Here is a 22,496-nt window from a genome sequence, read left to right as displayed (position 1 = left end):
TGGCGTCCAGGCCTGTGTACGAATAAGGTAAAGAAACCGAATTATTATGTAGATGGAAATACTCGTGTTTTACAGATTGTGCTGGATCAAACATCAGTGAGACTATCCCTGGGCCTGTGGGGCCAGATGACGCCGTCCTTTTAAGTCATTGCAAGCGCCCTGCAGCATGTTTAGCAGAAATTAGCAAGACTGAGGAGGATGAACAAGTTGTCTGGCCCCCGCGCGGCGCATCAGAGTTGCCGATTTCCAATACCATTCTGCGCATCTGTTGGGGAAAAAAAAAATAACCACAAAAGTCCCCGGTCAGCATCCTCGAATAACATGTCACCATACGCTGCAAGCACGACTTGCGAGTCGCTTATGTAAGAGATAATTGTCGACACAAACACCTGTAAATACATGCTCGAGGTTGCGCCGTTGCCCAACCTTGAAGTTTTAGGCTTCATCCCCATATAAATCCGGGCCTAACGCTGGAAATCATACGATCGATCGCAGAGGCATGCCCTCGTCTTGAGCACGTTTCGCTTTACATCGATACGACGGACGTCTGGGGCTCTCGATTCTCCTTTGACAACCCTCCTGTTCCTTCGAATCGTTCACTCTATGCTTCATGCCTTCCGATCACTCTCAATCCTATCTTTAGTGCGAAGCGATTCATGCACTCCCACCGAAGTGACCAGTAGCGACGGCTGCCAGGCTTTGATTACCAGCCTGCCAGCTTCCGAGTGAGGCCAACTGGACACTCTGGAACCATAACGAGAAAATCACGGCGAAATTGCATTGTGCAACAAAGATGTTGGAAATCCCGGTAGAAGCCAGAGGGGTTGGATGTGTTCCTTGGTTCAACGACAATGAAGAGGACTGCGAAGGCGATCGCCATTGAGAGTAATCTAAGCACCAGGGAGTCTCGAAGCCAAGCGGTCAAACATGGATCCCGAGGTTTCCAAGCCTACTTATTCCAGGACAGTTGCTCCGGGAGGATGGTTCCATGAGCGACACTCCGCCGGGGGGCTAGGCTTAATACTTGTAATTCACCGTTTCAAGGACGAAGAAACTGACTTGGAACAATTTTCATAACATGGACTGTTCTTCTACCCAATTAATTCCATGCGAAATATCTCATTTCCTATTACTCCTGGACATTGTGACTTTCCACTTATATATATGCGAGAGGTCAACTTCGATTATGATCGAGTCCAAGCGGACCTAGGAGTGCAATTGGTACGCATAGATCACGTCTCTCCAACAACCTTTTCAGCCACTGGCAGATCGTTATTTAAAGCGCGCAGAATCCAAGACACTGGGCCACACGTTGAGAGCGAGGTATGGACCTGCGACTCGCGCTTCAAAATGTTCAGGGAGTGCACCCAAGCGATGCGTACGTCTATTCTCGTATAAAATAATAAGGTTTAGCGGTCAAGGACAAAATGGATACCCGCGGTTCGGCTCGGCTGGCGCGTCCCAGTTGCGAGTATGACAACACAAGAACTAAGAGGTCACATCGTTATTCGTCCCGCGTTATTCATTCTGCGCATGCCGATCGGTGATCGGTCAGGACTTGGAATCGGTGATTCATCCTTGAATGGTGACATTTTTGCATTTTGCGTGTAGACACCGGGATTTTGGGTGAAATTACCAGATTATTAATCTTTTGTGAATAGTAGCCAGTTGGGATATTGTGTCATACCCCATCTAGCTAGCTGAGGATGGAGGAAGGATGAGAACGTACCCAGTGTCCAAAGACGGCAGTCACTTGGATGTACTTGAATTAACCATCCGGGGGCGAATTGACATGTACAGTACCAACGTATGAATATGCGAACAGCCCATATGACGTGTACATGCATACCCACGCAGCAGAATTCCTCTCCACTAAAACTATTCGTCGCAAGGAGAACTGAACCCGAAACATGTATTTACACATGTTTGTGCCGACAGTTTTGTCTTAGCGGTCTAGGTCTCTTGAGAAATACTCATTTTGTGTTTGAAACTGCTTCTTTACGGTGTCCATATTGTCTCAGCGGGTGCTAGTGTTGCCATCTGCGACGCAGTACAGTGCACAAAGTGTTTGTACTGAATTAACTGAATCAACTTTATTCGTTTGCTGGTGGAAGTTGCACATTACCTTTTATCACAGCTATGAACGGCCATGGTTAACATCATGATGGGTACGCAAGCCCTATCAGCCAGTTGCTTTCGCCGAATCTCCGATAATTGTCGCTTAAGACTCTGTTCAAGTTGAAGAACCAGCTTGTTAACGGGCAACCCTTGAACTAACAAACGTGAAACAGGCGGAAGAAACTTGTCTCTTCAACCTGAACAGAGGCCAAAGATAGGGTCGCCAGTAAATCCAGCAGCACCTCAGTGTTCTCCGAGCCCGCTCTCACTCTCGATATAATTTGAGGCGTCCTCATGGACCCACTCCTCAATTTCTCCCCTTCCAAGCTATCTATCGGCAGTCCATAATATGTTCTCGACAATCATGTGGCTTCTCTTATTGGTTTTAGCGGTTTGGAGGCTTGCTCATGCTCGTCGTCTGAGACGTCGCTCCAAGGGGTTCCCATATCCCCCTGGCCCAGTGGCCGGTGGCCTTGTTGCTTACCCCCTCCTTCGCCCGCACCCGAAAGAATCACTTCCTTGGAAGAAATTATTCGAAATGCGGAACATTTACGGTATGCAATATTGATACACAGCCGTTACCCTCAGGTGTACCAATCAATGGTCTGGATGAACCTGCAGGGAACATCATCCGTTTCAACCTCTTTGGCCGTCAGATGGTTGTTCTTAACAGCTACGACGTAGCCAAGCACATGCTTGAGAAGGACGCGGCGATTTATTCGAATCGTCCTACGATGGCTATGTTTGGGGAATTGTGAGCGCCAGCGTTGACTCCCAGGGCCCGTCTCATCTTTCCCAATGGGCCCGTAGGATGGGTTTCTCAGAAAGCTTTGCCCTTGCCCCTTATGGAGCCCTTTGGAGGGAGCACCGGGGGCTACTTCGCCAAGTGATCGCCAAAGGTGCGATGGCTGAATTTCATACTGAACTCCAGGAGTCAGCACTCCACATACTTGCCGATGCTCTCAATGATCCGCATGAAGTGACCGAAAGTCTTCGTTTGTGAGTTTCCAGTGTTCTTCACTAGGTCCTTGCCAAATAATCCGTTTCAAGTCGCATTGGCGCAATGATCCTCAAGACGACATACGGAATAACGGTCATATCCCCCGAAGATCCGGTAAGTAAGTGTGAGTAGTTTCTAGTTTCTTTACTCATGCGTTCTCCAGTATTTGAAGGACGCCGAAAAATTGGTTCAAGCAATCACTTCCGGCTTGTTTGGCCGATATCTCGTTGACTTCTTCCCTTTCCTCGCTCATATTCCCAGTTTTTTCCCATTCGCTGGGTTCAAGAAGGAAGCCAAAGTGATTTTCCATTGCATCGTCTATGATACATGCTGATATCGTACAACTTCTGCGTAGTATTGGCGCGCCGCTCGCGCGGAGCTTATGAATCGACCCTTTGAGTACGCAACGTCTCAGGAAAGGAAGGTATGTTAGAAAAGCATGTTTTTCGGCTAGATGCATTTCTGATGCCTATTGTTAGAGAACCGAATCGTCGTGCCTTGTGAATAGACTCTTATCGTCTGGGAAGAGTCCGGATTCTGTTAAAAACGCCGTCGGCACTTTGTATGCTGCTGGGATCGAATCGACGGCCACGGTGATCAACGCATTCCTTATCTCCATGATGCTCTTTCCTGCAGTACAGCGAAAAGCACAGGAGGAATTGGACTCAGTACTGGGGACCTCGGCTAGGAATGAAGTCCTACGTTTACCAACATTTGATGAGTGGGTGGGAGCCACGTGCTCGGGAAACGCCTCCGCTGATGCTATTTTCTTCGCTCCCCGCAGTCAAAGCCGGCTCCCCTACCTCGAGGCCTTGATCAAGGAGGTATATAGATGGCACCCAGGTAGGTATTGTTTCACTAGGCTAGTTATCCTTCACATGTTGTAACGTTTGTTAGCAACCCCAATGGGCCCGGGTCACGCGCCAATTCACGATGATGTTTTTGAGGGTATGATTTCCCCTTCTTGACGCTAACGTAAGGTATTGATGCCTCGACCTAGGTTATTTCATCCCAGAGGACTCGTTCATTATGGCAAATCAGTGGTCAGTCTGTTCACCAGCCCGCGCCTTGATGAACGTTTAGGGCATTCCTGACGACATTGCATGTTCGAAGGGGGATGAGCAGGGATGGAAATTATTACCCTGATCCTGAAGAATTTAGACCTGAACGCCACTTGGGTAAAACTCCAGCTCTGAATCCAAGGGAGATTAGCTTTGGGTTTGGGAGAAGGTATTTATTCTATGCTTTGTTGCAACTTATCCATGCATTGAGCCATTCCTTTTAGGAAATGCGTCGGTTCGCACTTTGCAGACGCTGTCATCTTCATCACGGTTTCATCCATTTTATCAACCTTCAGTATCTCCCAGCGCGTCGGAGAGGGTTGCATCGAACCTGACCTCCGTATAGGCCACGCAAAGTATGCCCTTTACGTTACTTGTCATCCGCTATCCGCGCGTTATCGCTCATTTCCCTTCTCATTAGTGTAATCGACAACGTAGCTTGCAATTTGACGCCTAGATCTCTCGGTGCTGCTGCACTCATTAATGCAACACTCGAATCTCTTGATAATATCTTCCGCAGGCAAGGAGCTCAGGCTAAACAATGAATTTTGCGTTCAGTTACACCTGTACGGGAAGGATTTGCAATAAATATAAATGTAACATCACGGCGAGTCGTGGTCATTACCTCGTATAAGTATCATCGCGCCAGAGTCCAGCCGCAGTCAGGAAATGTGGGGTTTCGAAAGGTCAACGAGCCAAATTCGAGGCACCGGATAAGGATCTCCTGGTACTGTCACGCATCGGAGACATCGTACACACCAGCCTGGACACTTGGCCGCAGTCTCAACTGGAAATCGTGGCTGGAGGACAGCAAGCAAAGTGGCAGGTACGTTATTTCAATTCAGGTCAGTTCAACGAAGAAGACTGATGATGCCAATCCAGACCCCTGCGACTACTTCAAGCCGCCTGGAACACCTGAATATATTCTTGAGAACGTCTAGGAGCCCGCAATAAATGGGAATTGTACAACTGAATGCCTTTGCCGCGTCTCTGTGCGAGTACGTACATTTTCACCATTTCCCCTTGTGGAGGCTTACCTGTTCTTGACTGTTCGAGTCCGGCTGGAAAATGACTTAGTCTATGAGTCGTATACAGTGAAATTTGGGCCTTATTTGCTTGCTACATGTGTAAAATTCGGAGCATTCAAAGATCCCCTCCCCCATACACTTTCCTCTTCCCGAGTGTCGTTTCGTCACTGCGCATATTGTATTTTATTATGATTAGTCTGACCAGTATACAGGAGTCGTGAATCCCTCGGCTTATGGCAACGTGCGTCAGAGTGCTTCGAACAAGTACAAGGAGAGTATAAAAACCTCCTGTTTTTCAACTCCACACGCTGTTCATCTCACCCTGTCTGCTCTATCGGTTCGAACTACGCGTGGGTAAAAAAAAAACCGTCGTTTTGAACGAGGTGGTACCAAATGGCGATCCGCTTTGTCATCTTAGTCTTCCACGCTCTCCAACATTAGACTTTCTAGACGCAACCACATGGAAAGACGAGGAAGGGAGGACCTAAATGGAAGCCTCTAGCCAAACTCGATGGCCAAGAACAGGCCAGATGGGCCAAAGGCACTCGTGACACAATTACAGGGGCATCGTGTTGTCCAAGGAAGGGGCCCGACTTGAATGAAAGTCTCAAAACATAGCGAGAACGTACGTAACATAGGTGAAGTCCATAGGACGGAGTTACTATTGGGATTAATCGAACTCGGTATTTTTCCTGATAGATCTTTGCACTTGATCCTCTCAGTGGCGGGTGAGGTCCATCCCACTAGAATAATCCGCCATGGTCTTCACGGGCTCGCCAATTATGGCAGAGATGGTAAAGGGCATGCCCCCACAATGGATGCTGGCCAGGGAAGACTCCTAGTTAAACCCTTATCACAGGTCAAGTGAGTCTCATGATGTTGCAATGACAGTCCGACATCCTTATTGCCGGCACCATAGCGGCGGCAGAGATAATGAGAGGTATCGGTTCAGGGATATCGGTGCGATGTCAAGATGAATAGGGGAATGGTTAAGCTGTAACCCTAGTAGAGGCTGGAATCCTGCCTACTGTAACCCCATACGGACGGTGACTTATGTAATACGTACACAACGTGACCTACCGTCGGAATGAGTAACTTACACGGGCGACGTTGAAGAGGCATCCACAAAGACCGTACTTACAGAAGATGACCAGTCCGGTAGCGAATATGGGGAGATCTCGGTGTTCCATGGCACAATCGATACAACACCCACTCAATTACAATCACACACTTCAGGGCTTTCAAGACACACAAAGAATCGTGTTGAAGATGTAGATCCTAACAAAGGACGGTGCATGATTGAAAACTGCACAAGAGACCGGATTGTTGAATTTACTCATTGTGTGCCCCTGGCACAGTCGAAAAATCTAACACTGGTAGGTGGTTATTTGATGGTGTATAAAGTGTATATTACTTGGCAGATAAAATCACTGGAATGAGTCTGATGATTCAATTCAAATCCTTTGGCGGCACCGTCGTTGAAGATGGCCACCACCAAACCATTCTAAATCACTAGCGAATGATAAGAGTCCATATAACATGGAACAAGAAGGAATAGCGAGCGGATGCGATCAGCGACTCGGCCATTGTGGGTTCAGCCATGACGCAGTCGGCAGAACAAGCGAAGCTTGACACCATATCTCCATACCAGACAACACGCACTCTGCAGCATAGTTCGCTGCGCGTGACCTACTCCAGGAAACGCAACGAGTATGCCGAAAACAACATGGAAGAAGCCCTCCATTCGATCGCCCTATGTCCGTCGTCATTCAGGGATTATACAAAGACGTTCCTAACATGCTCATTTCCTACCAAGAGTAGGTGCTTCATCGCGTTTCTGCTGCACCACACTGAATGGAACTCATTGATTCACTCGTCTGCCTAACGTTCCATCCGTCGCACATGCATGACTGCATTACGCATACCTATTTCAGGCGCTTTTGCCATTCTCAAACTCTTATATGGGTGGTCCTCTGCAATCCAACAGTGTACTATAGCATCAATTTCGCGACTGCCCTTACAGTGTTCGCTTGGGATCCAAGCAAGTGCAAGTCAGCATCTCTTGACTGCCAGTAGCCTTATTACTCAGGAACTCAGGAAGTGCTGTTCTCACAGCCTTCTTTTAGGCTCGTCCTCCGGTTTTCGTCCCTTTACATTGCATGCTATCCACTTCTGTCCTCTTGCTTTTTTGGGTCTTATCCCCCCTGGTGCCTCACCCCTTTGGGCTCTCCTCCCTTCACAACCAGCAGCGCCTGGCAGATGTGGTGAGCGTAAGGCTCAGAACCTACGAGTCTGTTGATGTTGACATATGGAACCGTGTAGTCGGGATCCACACAGGACACTCGCTGCGGGGCTGTGAGATGCTTTGCGGATCCGGTGGTCCCCATTCGTTCAAAGCGCGCACAAGGTACAGGCAGGTCTATACATAGCCATGTATCCAGACCTGAACGAAAGTGCCAACGTCATCGTGTGGACGAACTCAACGAATAACTATGGTACCTTGCGGGTTCGATGTGCAATGTACAACTGGCTAACTTGTGACTTCACTTCTGCCATTTCGGGTTACTTTTCGGCTAGCATTCGGGGGAAATGCGATGCGCGAGTCCCAGGACTGAGCAAGGCTCGCGGGCATTTGATGATCGGAAACTGCGAGGTGGCATCTGCCATCTGGTGAGGACTTACGAGTTGCACCCAACAGTGATCGCTTGGTCCTTGAGTTCCTCCGACGGTTCTGGAGAAACTGAAGAGTGGATCCATTGTTTCTGCTTTATCCAGGCGCAAAGTTCAACGCGCGCATCAGTTTGAAGTATGAGGATAAGGTGTTTAATATCCGAGAACCCACGAACAAGGTTCCCCACGGTATGCTTCTCATTGTTTCTTTAGAGAAGCTTGAGGATCACTTGACGCATTCTTGGGACCTTAAACAGGTTAGAACCTCTTGACTGCTAGTAGTCCCATCGGATCCAGCAGTCTTCATTCGGTCAAGGCACATACAACGGAAAGGTCTTTACGTGGCTGCAGATTCAGGGCTAATCGAAAGTGGCAATACCATTGCATGAATGAGCTCAATAAGTGATTCTAGCGGTCCGCTATGCAATGTACCTGGCCAACTGGTAGCCTTGCTCCTGCGACCCCGGATTACTTTGTGGCTAAGATTCGAAAACGAAATGCGATGTACGAGGTCCAGGACTAAGCAAGGGTTCGTCGGCCTCGATGATTGCCAGGTGGCCTCAGCTCTCGGGCGAAGATTCGCCTGGTTTCATTCAACTGGTACTCCCTGGTGGTCGAGTTTTCTTTGACAGTTCCTGAGAACCGATAAGGAGGGGATTCATTAACTTTGCCTCCTTGCTAGCGCATGTTCAACACGCGCATCTGTTCTGAGTGAATGAGGATACGGCGTTTGATTTCCGAGATTACGGGCCTGCATGATGTGATTCTCATACCTTCTCATTTCGGTTCGTCCAGAAAGCTTGGAGGTTTATTCGACGGCAACTGCCTGGCGAGAAGTTGTATTCGATATGAGATCCCCTGCTGCTCGTGTCCTCCTCCGGCAATTCTGGGGAACTAATAGAGGGAATCAACCGTTTCTATTTCCATGCCGGCGCAACTTCCACGCGCGCATCCGCGCTGGTCCACAGTATATATAAAGCATATACTTGGTTTACGTCTGATAGGCCCGTAATCCCCACTCCGATGACAACCACTCTCATCACATTCATTCTTGCCTACGGTGTTCATGCAGTGCCTATCCTCCCTCATAACATCAGTCTCTCGCTAGATGTGTCTGATGCTTGTAATGACCTACGCAATTGCCAAACTATGTGGAGCATCATCTATACCTGTCTCCTTACCATTGTTGCGTGCATTTGGACGGCAGTGCACCCAAACATACGAAATCCCAATGATCGTAGTACCCTGGTGTCTGGATCGTCTCGCGGTTACTTGATGATCCTAGCACTGGTTACACCGGAAATCCTTCTAGGGGGAGCGTTGGGGGATTTCTTGGAGGCTCGGAGAATAACAGGAAAATGCGAGATGATCAAAGGTGTGCCCTGAATTCAAGGGGAAATACACATGACAACCTCTGCTTTTTACAAGGATGGACGATGACGCATTCATTCTTTGTCATCATGAACGGTTTCTTTGACCCATCCAAAGGAGCAGCAGTAGTTCCCAAAAGGAGCGAAAATCCTTTGGATGTCCTCGGGAAATACCCCGGCATAATTGAGAAGGAGAATGGCGCTAGGAAGGTTATAGTAACAAAGGAGGAAATTCTTGACAGAAGCAAAGGGGACTGGTTTGCAAAATTCATCGTTATCCTTCAACTACTATGGTTTATCATTCATTACATCGGACGATGGGCGGGCCATTTACACAGATCGCAACTCGAGACAATGACGTTGGCGTATGCGACACTAAGTGTCATCGATTACATGCTGTGGTGGCATAAACCTACTCTCATCCGATTCCCGATCCGCGTGACGAAAGATTCCAACCGTTCTGATCCTCCGAATTCCAAGGACCTCGATGCCGATCAGCCAGCGCCCAGTCTGGAGAATGGGGCAGTTCTGAATCCCACTCTAGCGGAGATCGTTGGATATGGTCCTATTTGGGCTGGTGTGGCCACTGGGATCATCTTTGGTGGAATCCATTGCTTTGCATGGTCATTTTCCTTTCCGACACGTGCAGAGATGATTCTGTGGCGAATTTCAGCGATACATATGATAGCGTCCCCTATTCTGTCCATGTCGAGACGCAGAACCAGTTCCCGCCGTGTTGAAGATTGGTATCGTTTTGCTGTGGCTGAGATTCTTGGTGTAGGCATAGTGTCTGGCGATCACTCCGCTGATTCTCGCTCCGCCATAGTTTTAATATTCGAGGCACTCATGGAAATTACTTACGCCGCTGCCCGGATTATCTTGTTCTCACTTCTTTGCGTTCACCTCCTCCTGATCTATACCGGACCCCGTCTTGGACCTCATTTCTCCCGCATCTCGGATAGATATGTGCACATTTGTGCTTCTGATTTTAATCTACTGTGGAAGCAGTTGTGCTACCGTTGACAGGACTGGCATGGCGATCTATGGGGGTGGGGACTTGAATGACATCTAAGAGATTGACAGAGTCAGACGAAGCGTGTTATTGCAGTTGTTTGTCGATGACGAACCCCCTTCACAAAAGCAGCTGCCAGCGTCCTGCACAAAGCATGGTGTGTATGGGGAGGATCGACTTCAATCGTTCATGTCCACAGCACCCGGTCGAAAACGGTCGACACCAGGTGTCTGGTAAATTTGAAACTTAAGCCCAACTGGACAAGATACAGTTCATGGCTTGAACGAGGCTCGGCGGGGATCCAAAGGAAAAAGGATGGCAGAGTACGCATGCGGTGGCAAATAATGCACGATGGCTGGCGCTCTGTGCATGGCCCCAGGTTGACCAGGAGCATTTGCACCCCAAAGTGAATCCAGCATGTAAGTACGATTTCAAGGCCACGATCGCCTGATAAACCAAGAGGCCTATCAGACGTGCAGCAGACACCGGGTGGCGGCCATGCGAAACGGTCAACATATGCACCGCCAATAAGTGCAAGAACACCCCATGAACAACTTGCGACCAAGCAATAGCGAATGAGCGGGTTGCGTTAAATAAAACACGACAAGGCGCACGGTGAAGTTCCGGAAGTGAAGAGCCAGAGATAAAGTCTCATGGATGACCCGACCACAAAACGCCGCGTGGCCTCAAACGGGTGCTGGCTCCAGTAGGAACGAGGATGGCCTCAGCGTACGCTACGATCCCAAGAATTCTAATACGGGGTTATAGTATGAATAAACTCAACAAATGGTCATGCCACTGTGCGGGCCCGCTGTGGAATGTGCCCTGACTGACTTGTTAGCTTCGTTCCGGCAACCGGGGGTTGGGCTAGGATCACGCGGGCTTCGGGACTGACCGGGGCTGACTTGACCTCGATGATTCAGGAGCTGTGAGAGGGTATTCACTGTCTGACGAGGATTGCGACTCGCATTCAACAGGGATTCCCGAGTTTTCTCTGAAAGGTCCCAAGAAGAGGGAATTCATTATGTAGCCTTGGCCCCATGGTGTTCAACACGTGCATCCGAATGAAAATGCGGTAATTCATTTCCGAGACTATGCAGTTGCGGATCTGCGTGATGTGCTTCTCGTTTTCGGTTTGTTCAGGAGGTTTACTATAAAGTGTGAATCAATTATTTCTGATCACATACAAGCTCGCACAAGTCCAGCAAGCATAGCAAAAAATAAATGGTGAGTGCCCACCATTTTTCTAAATAGTCAATCAGCTAGGCCTTCCATCCAAACCGCGCGCGCGGTGTTTTATTTTATTTTATTTTTATAATAAACATAATTCTGGATCGCGCATCGCTTCTCCGGAAAAGCTCGAGGATCGATGTCCCCCTTTTCTTTGCGTGCTTATGTAAGAGCTCACCATGCGTGCCCTTCACGCGGAATTTGGCTGTTTTTTTTTTTTGGGGGGGACTGCTTCACTGCGTCATCGAAGAACTGTGAATGAGCTAGATGTAATTCGGAGCCCCAAACATGGCTAACAAAACAACATACGTAAGTCCACAGTATAAAGCTGCCTACACGTACGTATTCAGTCCATGTTTGATGTGCCTATACCCGCACTCCGCACGATGGCAATCACTCTTATCACCACCTTTCTTCTTGCTCACAGTGTTTACTCAGCGCCTATCTTCCCTCGCAATGCCACTAGTTTCCCACCAAATATATCTGATGCTTGCAACGATCTCCGAAATTGCCGAACGATGTGGGGCATCGTCTATAGCTGTCTCCTTACCGTCTTTGCCTGCATTTGGACAGCAGTGCACCCAAACGTGCCAAAGCACTATTATGGTGCCTGGTCGTTTAGATCACCCCGTGTCGGCTTCACGCTGCTTTCACTGCTTTCACCAGAGATCATTCTGGTATTTGCATGGAGGGATTTTTTTAAATCCTGGGAAATATCAAAGAAATGCAGGAATGTTGAAGGTGTGCCTTGAATTTGAGGAGAATGCAAAAATCAGGCTCTGACTTGCACTTGTAACAAGGGTGGACCTTTACACATTCATACTTTGTCGCCATGCATGGTTTCTTTGACCCATCGGCGGAAAGTGCGTTGGGTTACCGGGACGACCTGCAGCGATACCCCGGGATAATTGAGAAGTCTGGGAATGCTAGAAAGGCCGCAATAACAAAGGAGGAGATTCTTGACAGAAGCAAAGGGGATCCGTTTGCTAAATCCATCATTGTCCTTCAATTACAGCGGTTTGCAATTGAATTGTCACGTGATCAATTTTTGTCCCGCTGCCCGAAAACAAGGCCGACAAAGAACACTGCACATCTCAGCAACCGCATGAGTTAAACACTTGCGGTTTGCTGGAAAATGTTCGTATATTCATTTTCCCGAGACCTTTTTGAGCGATAACCATAATTCTCATTTTTTGCGAGTTAAGGTTTTTCACCTTTGTGCGCATTTTTCTCGACAATGGCTGGGTGGAATGGGCTGAAACTTGGGCAGCGAGAGCTTTGGCCCCATATCTAGGGACCTTTTTTTTTTCTTTCGTCGATAGGTTGTGTACTTAGTTTTTTATCGTTCACATGCTCCCCGTGGCAATGATACTCATTGTGCATGATTTACTTGACAATGACTCGGTGGAATGGGCCAAAATTTAGGCAGCGAGGAGTCTTGCCTTTTGCCTCGGGACCTTTTTTTTTTGTTGTCGATGAGTCGCATTTTTGTTTTTTTTGTCATTTACATGTTTCTTGTGGCAATGAAATTCATAGAATTCTGTATGTGCACGATTTTATTGACAATGGCTAGGTGAAATGGGGTGAAATTTGGACAGCAAGGAGTCTTACTCTTCACCTCGGGACCTTTTTCTTTGTTAGTCGATAGGTTGCGTTTTTGTTTTTTTGTTGTTATTCACGCATTCCCCGTGGCTGTGGGATTCATGCAACTCATTGTGCATCATTTTCTCAACAATCCATCAGTATAATGGGGCGAAAGTTGCGCAGCGAGGAGTTTAACCTTTCATCTTGGGACCTTTCTTTTTTTTCGTCGATCGGTTGTCTTTTTGATTTTTATCATTTTCGTCTTCCCTGCGGCCATATGGAGCGCTGGCGGCTTCTTCCGTGAAGCCTCTGTTCATTGTCTCTGTTCACTCTCCATGGCACTCTCGTGTCAGAAAACCTTCTCCACATAGGTACCTACCTGTTCTCAGGTATACCTTTGTTTCTGGTGGCAGTTACCGCATGGTCAAGTGCTGGCATGCCATCTCCACCAGCCGATCCAAAGGACGCGCCACCGATGCTCTGTAACTCAATCACTGCACACTTGCGAGAGCTCAGCGCAGGCGATCGTATACAAGTAAGCCATATTATCCTTCCACTTTGGTGGTTTTGACTTTATTTTACATAGTTTCTTATTTATTTTTTATCACTTCCTTGACCCGATCATTGATCTCAGGTGGTTCACTTCGAGTACATCCCCCATAAGGCCACACGAACACGCAGGCGAAACTTTCCGATCAAATCCCCCTTATCATCGTCTGCGATCGCTTCGACTTTGTTCACAATCTCACTAAGCGCCTGCCTGTGCCTCTGGTAAGCCATATTACATTCACTTCCACCTTGACGGTCCTGATGCAGTTCCTTACCCGTTCCCTACCAATTCCCCGGCCCAACCGTTGATCTCAGGCAAGCTCCTGGGGTTCGCTTCGAGTGCATCCTGCCAAACGAATACACAGGCGAAACTTCCCGATCAACTCCCCCTTATCATCGTCTGCGATCACTTCGACTTTGTTCACAATCTTGTTAAGCACTCATCGGCGTCTCTGGTAAGCCGTACTATGCCTCCACCTTGATGGTTTTGACATCATTTTATGTAGTTTCCTATTGCGCATTAGCCAGGATTTATATTGACAGCAACAACATCTTGAGATAATGTGCGTACTTGATATTATGGCTACATACTCACGAAAGATTTCCGGTTTAAAGCCTTGTTATTGGCAAATACTCCGATCCATATCTTGCGTACATCGCCTATGCGAAAGGCTTCTGCCCGTTGATGTTACAAATGCCTATTCCGTGTTCAAACACCAAGCCCGCCACTCGGTTTGAGCTTTGGGCAAATTTTTGGAACTCCTCTTGCCTCGGTTCTTTTTATTGAATCTGAGGCGAGAGTTCTTACATTTTCGGTCTCTCCCTTAACCTCCTTATGCGACGGGCTTGCCCAAGAGATTTACTTGTTCCTTATGTAATTTCCTCGTTCAAATGTGTCAGCTATTTCCGTCATTCCTCGTCATATCTGCATGGCACCCCCAACTTTTTCAAGTGAATTTAAAGCTCTTGTTCTTCGCATAGATGCCTACCTGGGCTCGGATATGACAGAATTTCTCTCTGGTGTTAGTGTTCACACTGTCCAGCGCTGGCGTGCCCGCTACCGAAAGTACGGCCAGTTTGATCTGCCACAGCCCAAAGCTGGAGGCCGTCCACGAGAGCTCAGTGCAGAAGACACACAGGTAATCCATATTCTTGTTCAACTTTGATGATTTTGACCTCAAATTCTATAGTTTCTTATTGGCTTGTTGGATGCGCAGCCCGATCTGTTCTTAGATGAGCTCCAACGAAGGCTTATTGATCGACGGGGCACAATTGTCTCCCAGTCATCCATATGGAGGATGCTGAACCGTGAGGGATTTACCATGAAGAAGGTATGTATGACTAACCAACTCTTGTATTACATTCTAATCCATTCAACATCAAGTTGCAACGCAAAGCTCAGGAACGCAATGAGGAGAAGCGTATGGAGTGGCGGAAAGATGTCCTTGAAAATTATCTCCCAAACCAGTTAGTCTTTGTCGATGAGACGGCTGTTGACAAGCGTACCACACAACAGATCAGAGGATGGGTGCGGAAGGGGTACCGTGCCTGTGTTCATTCAAGCCGCTTAAAGGGCAAAAGGTGGGTACATGTTATTCTGGATCGCTGAGGGATTAATGCTTGAGTCTTTGTCCTTCCATAGATTTTCTGTACTTCCTGGACTATCATTGGACAGCCCACTCTATGTTGAAGCACGGAATGGTTCTTATGATATGCGACACTTTCGTCGCTTCATTTGCAAATTATTAGGAGAAATGAACCCATTTCCGCTCAACAACTCTGTTATCGTGATGGACAATTGCTCGATTCACAAACACCCCTCCATCAAGCATATGGTTGAGAGACGGTATGCTGATTCTTTTATTCTCAAAAGTTTGTTGGTGACATGGATATCATTCAGTGGGTGTAAATTGATCTATCTTCCTCCATACTCTCCTGACTACAACCCAATCGAAGAGTCATTCTCCAAATTCAAACAAATTTTGCGTCGCCATGGAACATGGATTCGGGAAGTCATGAATACAGAGAATGATGCAGTCATTGAGAATCATTTGTGTGATGTCTACTGTACCATAACATCTCAGGATGCGGAAGGGTGGTTTACTGATTCGGGTACCATGTAGATTGAACATGTATTTTGATTTTAACTATCATTTTTGTTGAACATGAAGTAAAGACATGAAACAAAATCACTAAAGTTTGCGTGATGCCAAAAATTTGCGAGAAGTTTTCCTAACTTCACGTCGCATTGCATGACACAATTTCTCCGAAAGACCAGGGGGGATTTGAACGCCAAGTTCATGAAGCCCCTTATTCTGACAGGCCCGCGACAGCTCGTCCAAGCGGTAATACCCCTGCTTGTTGATCTCACTGGCATATTGAGAGAAGCATAGATGGTCAGGGTTGTAGTCCGCATCACTCTCAAGTGTTGTTAGCCATTGTGCAATAGTGGGGAATGCCGATGAAGGGGGTGTAGAGTCGTCACTGCTTGAGTTGGCCATTCATGATGTTCCTTGCCGTTGGTGATGACTGAATTGTGCACTGGCACCATATAAGCCAGGTGCTGGGTAATTAGGTGCCGGGTAATTATTGGGGGAGTGGAAGGCAGTCCTTGGATCCGGAAAGTAATAGGAAGGTGGGTACATTGGAGGGAATGCCGAATACATTGCAGGCCATGGGACGGAACCTTGGATACCACCTTGGAGAGAGGTGTTGGCCATGGCAGACATCATCCCCAATCCAGCACTCGGAAGTGGAGTGTTGAAAGAAGTCGGAGGTTGGGGTGCTGGCATAGTTTTCACCGGCTTCGCTGGAGCGGAGGGAGGTCACCATCAGCTTCCTGAAGGAAGTACTTCGGGGGTTCTTTAATTGAGCAAACACCCTGATCCTGCAGTAAGTTAGTGAAATATCACTGATGATGTAAATATTAATGCACATACAATTGTCCGAGCCCAGCACTTGATCTTTGATTTGGTCAGAACAACATGCCGACCTTCACTACCATGAGCTGATGACACATGGCAGTGTTGCTTGTGCGACTCGCAGAAAGGATTTTGATTTCTAATCTGTTCTTCTAGCTCGTGGACCGACAATGTCCCTGGAATCTTGTGCTCCCTAGGCTCAGAATTGGCCTCGGAATCCGAACCAGAGGTTAGTGGATTCGGCTGCTCAATTCTTGCCTTCTTTGACTTCCAAGTCTGTTTGCTGCCTCGAGATGGTTCTGCATTGTCTTTCGGCTGTTGACCGATGGATCCGTTAGTAAATGGTCAGTCTGGTAGGCCTTAATTCCATTTACATACCAAGTTGCCAATAATGATTGCGACCATTGGCTCCTTCTTCATTCTCACTTTTTCAACCTCACCGATCATCATTTTGTAGTCATTTTTATTGTCAACCGCAACTGGGTCCTGGTTCTTAGGAGCAGAGTACATCTTCCATGCAAGCTCATGCTTGAAGCTGTATGTCTGCGAGAACCCTGATGCCTCAACAATTGCAGCACGCCAGTTTGTATGCTTCTCTGTGCTGAGCAGCCGGCAAGCTTTGAATTTTCCTCCCACATTGACCATGTAGGTAATATCGATGGGTTGGGGTCCATCAAGACTTAGACTACGCTTGCGGTACTGCGGTAGCTTGGAAAGGGCGTTGGACACACCTAAATTCAAAAATGTAAGTTTGAATTCTATCCTGGAAATTTGACTTACTCATTGTTCTTGGCAAATCAAATACATCGATATTTGCTTGTACTGCAGGACCCAAGGCCGGCGTGGCTGAATAATCCCATTCAAATGGCTGGGGCGGCATCACACCCAATATTTTTTCAGTGTCCGGCGTTTCTGGTTGCAAGGCAGCAGAAACTGCTACCAAAGCATTCAGATTTGGGTCCATAGTCGGTGGGGGTGACTGGGTAGGACGTTTTGGTGGTCCCAGTCGCAGTCGGCGTGGGCAGGGGACTTTGGAGGCCTCACCAGAAATGGAATCTGTCACTGCGGGTTCTGGTGGAGCGTCTTTTGTCGATATCCTCAGTGTCTCTAGCCTCGTTCTTTTGCTTTTGGATCTCGTAGTTCTTTCTGACATTGAGGAAATGCGTGCGCATGCAAAAAATTGAGAGAAGGTGCACAACGGAAGAAGCCGTTGTGGACCCTGAACAGATCTGGCGTTCCATAAAGTGGTCATTATATTTCAAGATGTCTGGCAGGATACATTGGTTTCAAGATGAGACCTTACGGTGATAAGACTTCTAAAATATAATACTATATGAGCAACGACAAATTACATAGGGTATATTGATTCAACTCACCCTGTACACCCTTTGCGTTATTTGCCAATAACCAAAGGCTTATAGAACTGGAGACCATTCGTGAGTATACAAGAAGGTGGCCATAATAGTACGCACGTTAACTCCCCCAAGGAAGGCCCCAGGATGCCGCTAAAGTAATATGAGATTGCTAGCGAAGCGGGCAACTCAGTCTCAAGCAAATAATGCGAAAGAGAACTAGAATATATTACCTAGTGAAGCGGGGCAACTAGAGGTAATATACAGTATATAAGTATAGGTTGAAATAAAGGAATGATTGTTGCTAACCTCAGTCTCAAGCAAATAATGCGAAAGAGAACTGAGGGAAAAAGGATTCAAAGAGCGGTAATTCCCATGTAGTTTGGGAGCGGATAGTCCGAAATGAATACAAAAGAATGAATAAATAAATGTGGCTGGCCGGGCGAGTTCCTCGCTCGGCCGTGGGAATGTGGCTGTACGAAAACTCGCACGGCCGCGCTAGCGCGCTGTTTTCCAACAGCCGCCACCGCCAATAGTGCTGATGCGTTGTAGAAGACTGGATTCCGCTGTCCACTGTGGTTTGTTTGGCAGGATGTGCTCGAAGCGAGCTTCAGGAATTTGCCTGAGATCAACGATCAAGCCGAGGAAGTGGTAGAAAATGAATAAGAAACTACGTAAAATGATGTCAAAACCATCAAGGTGGAGGCGTGGTATGGCTTACCGGAGACGCCAATGAGTGCTCAACAAGATTGTGAACAAAGTCGGAGTGATCGCAGATGATGATAAGGGGGAGTTGATCGGGAAGTTTCGCCTGTGTATTCGTTTGGCAGGATGCACTTGAAGCAAACCCCAGGAACTTGCCTGAGATCAACGGTCGGGCTGGGGAATTGGTAGGGAATGGGTAAGGACCTGCATCAGGACCGTCAAGGTGGAAGTGAATGTAATATGGCTTACCAGAGGCGCAGGCAGGTGCTTAGCGAGATCGTGAACAAAGTCGAAGCGATCGCAGACGATGATAAGGGGGATTTGATCGGAAAGTTTTGCCTGCGTGTTCGTGTGGCCTTATGGGGGATGTACTCGAAGCGAACCACCTGAGATCAACGATCGGGTCAAGGAAGTGATAAAAAATAAATAAGAAACTATGTAAAATAAAGCCAAAACCACCAAAGTGGAAGGATAATATGGCTTACTTGTATACGATCGCCTGTGCTGAGCTCTCACAAGTGTGCAGTGATCGAGTTACAGAGCATCGGTGGCGCGTCCTTTGGATCGGCTGGCAGAGATGGCATGCCAGCACTTGACCATGCGGTAACTGCCACCAGAAACAAAGGTATACCTGAGAACAGGTAGGTACCTATGTGGAGAAGGTTTTCTGACGCGAGAGTGCCATGGAGAGTGAACAGAGACAATGAACAGAGGCTTCATGGAAGAAGCCGCCAGCGCTCCATATGGCCGCAGGGAAGACGAAAATGATAAAAATCAAAAAGACAACCGATCGACGAAAAAAAAAGAAAGGTCCCAAGATGAAAGGTTAAACTCCTCGCTGCGCAACTTTCGCCCCGTTATACTGATGGATTGTTGAGAAAATGATGCACAATGAGTTGCATGAATCCCACAGCCACGGGGAATGCGTGAATAGCAACAAAAAAACAAAAACGCAACCTATCGACTAACAAAGAAAAAGGTCCCGAGGTGAAGAGTAAGACTCCTTGCTGTCCAAATTTCACCCCATTTCACCTAGCCATTGTCAATAAAATCGTGCACATACAGAATTCTATGAATTTCATTGCCGCAAGAAACATGTAAATGACAAAAAAAACAAAAATGCGACTCATCGACAACAAAAAAAAAAGGTCCCGAGGCAAAAGGCAAGACTCCTCGCTGCCTAAATTTTGGCCCATTCCACCAAGTCATTGTCAAGTAAATCATGCACAATGAGTATCATTGCCACGGGGAGCATGTGAACGATAAAAAACTAAGTACACAACCTATCAACGAAAGAAAAAAAAGGTCCCTAGATATGGGGCCAAAGCTCTCGCTGCCCAAGTTTCAGCCCATTCCACCCAGCCATTGTCGAGAAAAATGCGCACAAAGGTGAAAAACCTTAACTCGCAAAAAATGAGAATTATGATTATCGCTCAAAAAGGTCTCGGGAAAATGAATATACGAACATTTTCCAGCAAACCGCAAGTGTTTAACTCATGCGGTTGCTGAGATGTGCAGTGTTCTTTGTCGGCCTTGTTTTCGGGCAGCGGGACAAAATTTGATCACGTGACAATTCAATTGCAAACCGCTGTACTATGGTTTATCGCTCAATATGTCGGACGATGGGCAAGCCATTTACACAGATCACAACTCGAGACAATGACGCTGGCGTATGCGGCACTAAGTGTTGTTGTTTATGTGTTGTGGTGGCATAAACCCGTTAACATTCGATTCCCAATCCATGTGGCCAGAGAGTCCAATCCTGATCCTCCGACCTCCGGGACCAATGTTGATCAACCGACACCTAAAACGGAGACTGATGTAGATCTGATATCCCCCGTGACAAGGATCGGGGACGTGGAATTTGATCTCATATTTATAGTCACTGGGATGATCTTTGGGGGAATCCATTGCCTTGCATGGTCATTTCGCTTTCCAACACATGTAGAGATGCTTCTATGGCGGGTTTCAGCGATAATTATTACAGTCTTCCCTGGCTTTTTTATGTTCAGTGTACGGGTTGGTGGTAGTGAATGGCCGCCTGGTCTTGCGACCGCATTCATTGGGTTTGTTTACGCCACCGCGCGGGTTATCTTGTTTGTTCTTACCTTCACTTCTTTGCAATCGCCTCTACCTGATCTATACCAAACCCCATCTTGGTCATCATTCCTCCCGCATTTTGGATAGGTGTATGTACATGCAACCCTAATCCCATCGTCATCGAATGAAGGAACAGCTGCCAGCGTCCTAGGCTTTTTTTCAGCATAAGGTATCGTCCGCATAGCAAGAAATGTGAGTCCAAAAATGCGACTTCAACTCCCAACCCGGGTGGAAAGGGATAATGTCAATTGTCTAGTTTGAAACCTTGCAAGCCCAGCTGCGCCACACCGCCACACCAAGTGATGCCAACGGATCGTGATTTGAACGGGACTGCGGCGGCGGATCGAAAGGGAACAATTGGGCGGCGCAGTACGCGAGTAGCAGCAGACGACAGACAGAAAGGAGGATTACTTGAACGTGCCCAACATTAGGTAAGTCCAGAGCATTTGTTACCCCCCCGAGCGTATTCAGCACCTGAGTATGGTCTCGGGGCCACGATCACCGGATAAACGAGGAAGCCTGTCAAACAAACCAGCGGACATAAGGTCGGGGCAAAAGGAAGACCTGTGTGAATTGACAGACACATGAACGACCAATAACTGCAGGATCCGAAGCGGGGCATCAACAAACGACGAAGCAGTAGCAAATGAGCGGATTACGTTAAGACGCACAATGGGAGGTTGAAAATGGAAAGGTCAAGGACGAATAACCCGAAGAAAGAACGCTTTGTGTTACCTCAGACAGGTGCTGGTTTTACGAGGAATAAACGCTATGCTACACATTCGCCGTTCACTAACTACAATTTCGGTCACTTCTAAGGGTCAGGACGATGCGTCCATTGTGAAGTGATCAGAAGCCTCGGATAATCGATTAGAGACACAGTGTTGTTCCCTACAGGTGAGGCAAATGAGTGAAGAGCAGAGACTGCAAAGTAGGCAAGCCCGCTTACAACAGAGTTCAAACGTGCTTGAAGGCATCGACCGGACGGATTGGACAGCCACTTGATTGAGTTTTCCCAGTTTCGTATCCCTTCCGCTTTCCATGCGCGCGCTCCCGATTGGATCTCTTTGTGCTCGTTGACGCACACATCTTGCTCAATTAACTAGTATTTACATGTGTTTGTGCCGACAAATTTGCCTTTAGAGTCTGATACTGACCGAGCCGCAGCCAAAACAAACCACCATTGGACTTGATGTAGCGGCGTGGCACAGTTTGTCAAGGTTTCAAATTAACCAGACAACTGAGTTGATCCCCTTCAGCCGAATGCCGAATGCCATAAAGTATTCCATCTGTGGAGGATTAGTAAACTTGCATCCTCGGACAGTGGACGCCGAATACTGTCGGGCTGCACTTGATGTAGTTGCCGAGTGGAGCTGTCGACAGCAGACTCGATCAACATTTCTGCTTTCAATCTATCTGACGTCGACGTCAGTTCATTCTATGCTCTCGATTATTGAATAGCACCGGCGGTCGGTTGATGACTCGTCCCCGTCCCCAAACGCAATCGTCAGCATCCCTAAGCGGTTGGAGGCACGAAGTATCACATGTGTGGCGAGGAAATGAGACTGTAACAGCAGCAGAATTTTTCGCCCTTTGATCAACTGTTGTCGCCAGCCACCGAGTTTCAACGCTATGAGACGAAAAGTGGTCCCAAAATGCTTGGCTTGCCGCATGTACCCCGGTACTCAGATGACATCACTGGCACATCTGCACTCCAGCACTCTTACAGAGGACGATTCACGTGTCCTTGCTCGGCGCTGATCTAGTGTCGAGAACAGCCCTCGCTTCAGCTAGAT

At 47.6% G+C, this 22,496-nt stretch overlaps 7 protein-coding genes across 7 annotated transcripts; 4 read left to right on the top strand and 3 right to left on the bottom strand.

Annotated features, from left to right (window-relative positions):
• Positions 1-2,723: 2,723 nt before the first annotated feature.
• EI90DRAFT_2919784 (cytochrome P450) lies at positions 2,724-4,605 on the top strand (the record flags this gene model as incomplete). The annotated part of the gene is made up of 11 exons (XM_039054716.1): positions 2,724-2,872; positions 2,929-3,117; positions 3,169-3,232; positions 3,282-3,416; positions 3,474-3,542; positions 3,598-3,839; positions 3,903-3,961; positions 4,016-4,066; positions 4,119-4,161; positions 4,232-4,348; positions 4,404-4,605. Coding segments are annotated over 11 exons (1,320 nt in total), but the record flags the coding sequence as incomplete, so codon positions are not given.
• Positions 4,606-7,025: 2,420 nt separating this feature from the next.
• On the top strand, positions 7,026-7,651 carry EI90DRAFT_957216 (uncharacterized protein). Its single transcript, XM_039068283.1, has one exon. It carries the CDS (start codon positions 7,114-7,116, stop codon positions 7,504-7,506), a length of 393 nt encoding a protein of 130 aa, XP_038916273.1. The 5' UTR covers positions 7,026-7,113; the 3' UTR covers positions 7,507-7,651.
• Positions 7,652-8,900: 1,249 nt separating this feature from the next.
• Positions 8,901-10,831, top strand: EI90DRAFT_3016235 (uncharacterized protein; the record flags this gene model as incomplete). Its single annotated transcript, XM_039056966.1, has 5 exons — positions 8,901-9,252; positions 9,306-9,870; positions 10,486-10,582; positions 10,639-10,678; positions 10,731-10,831. 5 exons carry the CDS (start codon positions 8,901-8,903, stop codon positions 10,829-10,831), a joined length of 1,155 nt encoding a protein of 384 aa, XP_038916272.1.
• A 960-nt stretch (positions 10,832-11,791) lies between these two features.
• EI90DRAFT_957360 (uncharacterized protein) lies at positions 11,792-12,771 on the top strand. The gene is made up of 4 exons (XM_039068284.1): positions 11,792-11,827; positions 11,956-12,230; positions 12,290-12,626; positions 12,695-12,771. Exons 2-3 carry the CDS (start codon positions 12,008-12,010, stop codon positions 12,601-12,603), a joined length of 537 nt encoding a protein of 178 aa, XP_038916271.1. The 5' UTR covers positions 11,792-11,827; positions 11,956-12,007; the 3' UTR covers positions 12,604-12,626; positions 12,695-12,771.
• Positions 12,772-15,814: 3,043 nt separating this feature from the next.
• EI90DRAFT_3123237 (uncharacterized protein) lies at positions 15,815-16,123 on the bottom strand (the record flags this gene model as incomplete). The annotated part of the gene is made up of 1 exon (XM_039063591.1): positions 15,815-16,123. One exon carries the CDS (start codon positions 16,121-16,123, stop codon positions 15,815-15,817), a length of 309 nt encoding a protein of 102 aa, XP_038916270.1.
• On the bottom strand, positions 16,124-17,696 carry EI90DRAFT_3016234 (uncharacterized protein; the record flags this gene model as incomplete). The annotated part of the gene is made up of 5 exons (XM_039056965.1): positions 16,124-16,431; positions 16,452-16,509; positions 16,562-16,858; positions 16,922-17,274; positions 17,324-17,696. The coding sequence occupies 5 exons, from the start codon at positions 17,694-17,696 to the stop codon at positions 16,124-16,126; spliced, it is 1,389 nt and encodes a 462-aa protein (XP_038916269.1).
• Positions 17,697-20,754: 3,058 nt separating this feature from the next.
• On the bottom strand, positions 20,755-21,921 carry EI90DRAFT_3056853 (uncharacterized protein). Its single transcript, XM_039060256.1, has 5 exons — positions 21,858-21,921; positions 21,782-21,802; positions 21,443-21,474; positions 21,197-21,219; positions 20,755-21,174 (listed from the first exon to the last, which is right to left on the bottom strand). Exons 2-5 carry the CDS (start codon positions 21,787-21,789, stop codon positions 20,953-20,955), a joined length of 285 nt encoding a protein of 94 aa, XP_038916268.1. The 5' UTR covers positions 21,790-21,802; positions 21,858-21,921; the 3' UTR covers positions 20,755-20,952.
• Positions 21,922-22,496: the final 575 nt, after the last annotated feature.

Source organism: Cantharellus anzutake (genome assembly GCF_015039405.1).
Source record: "Cantharellus anzutake strain C23 chromosome Unknown EI90scaffold_22, whole genome shotgun sequence".
Lineage (NCBI taxonomy): Eukaryota > Fungi > Basidiomycota > Agaricomycetes > Cantharellales > Hydnaceae > Cantharellus > Cantharellus anzutake.
This window is presented reverse-complemented; position numbering and strand designations above follow the sequence as displayed.

Bases quoted from the DNA above. Each gene is read 5' to 3' on its own strand.
- EI90DRAFT_957216 (XM_039068283.1), top strand. From the start codon at position 7,114: ATGACTGCATTACGCATACCTATTTCAGGCGCTTTTGCCATTCTCAAA.
- EI90DRAFT_957360 (XM_039068284.1), top strand. From the start codon at position 12,008: ATGTGGGGCATCGTCTATAGCTGTCTCCTTACCGTCTTTGCCTGCATT. The intron at 12,231-12,289 runs GTGTGCCTTGAA...ACTTGTAACAAG, and splicing joins GAAATGCAGGAATGTTGAAG to GGTGGACCTTTACACATTCA.
- EI90DRAFT_3056853 (XM_039060256.1), bottom strand. The intron at 21,220-21,442 runs GTCTGAGGTAAC...TTTGTTTGACAG, and splicing joins TCCTCGTAAAACCAGCACCT to GCTTCCTCGTTTATCCGGTG.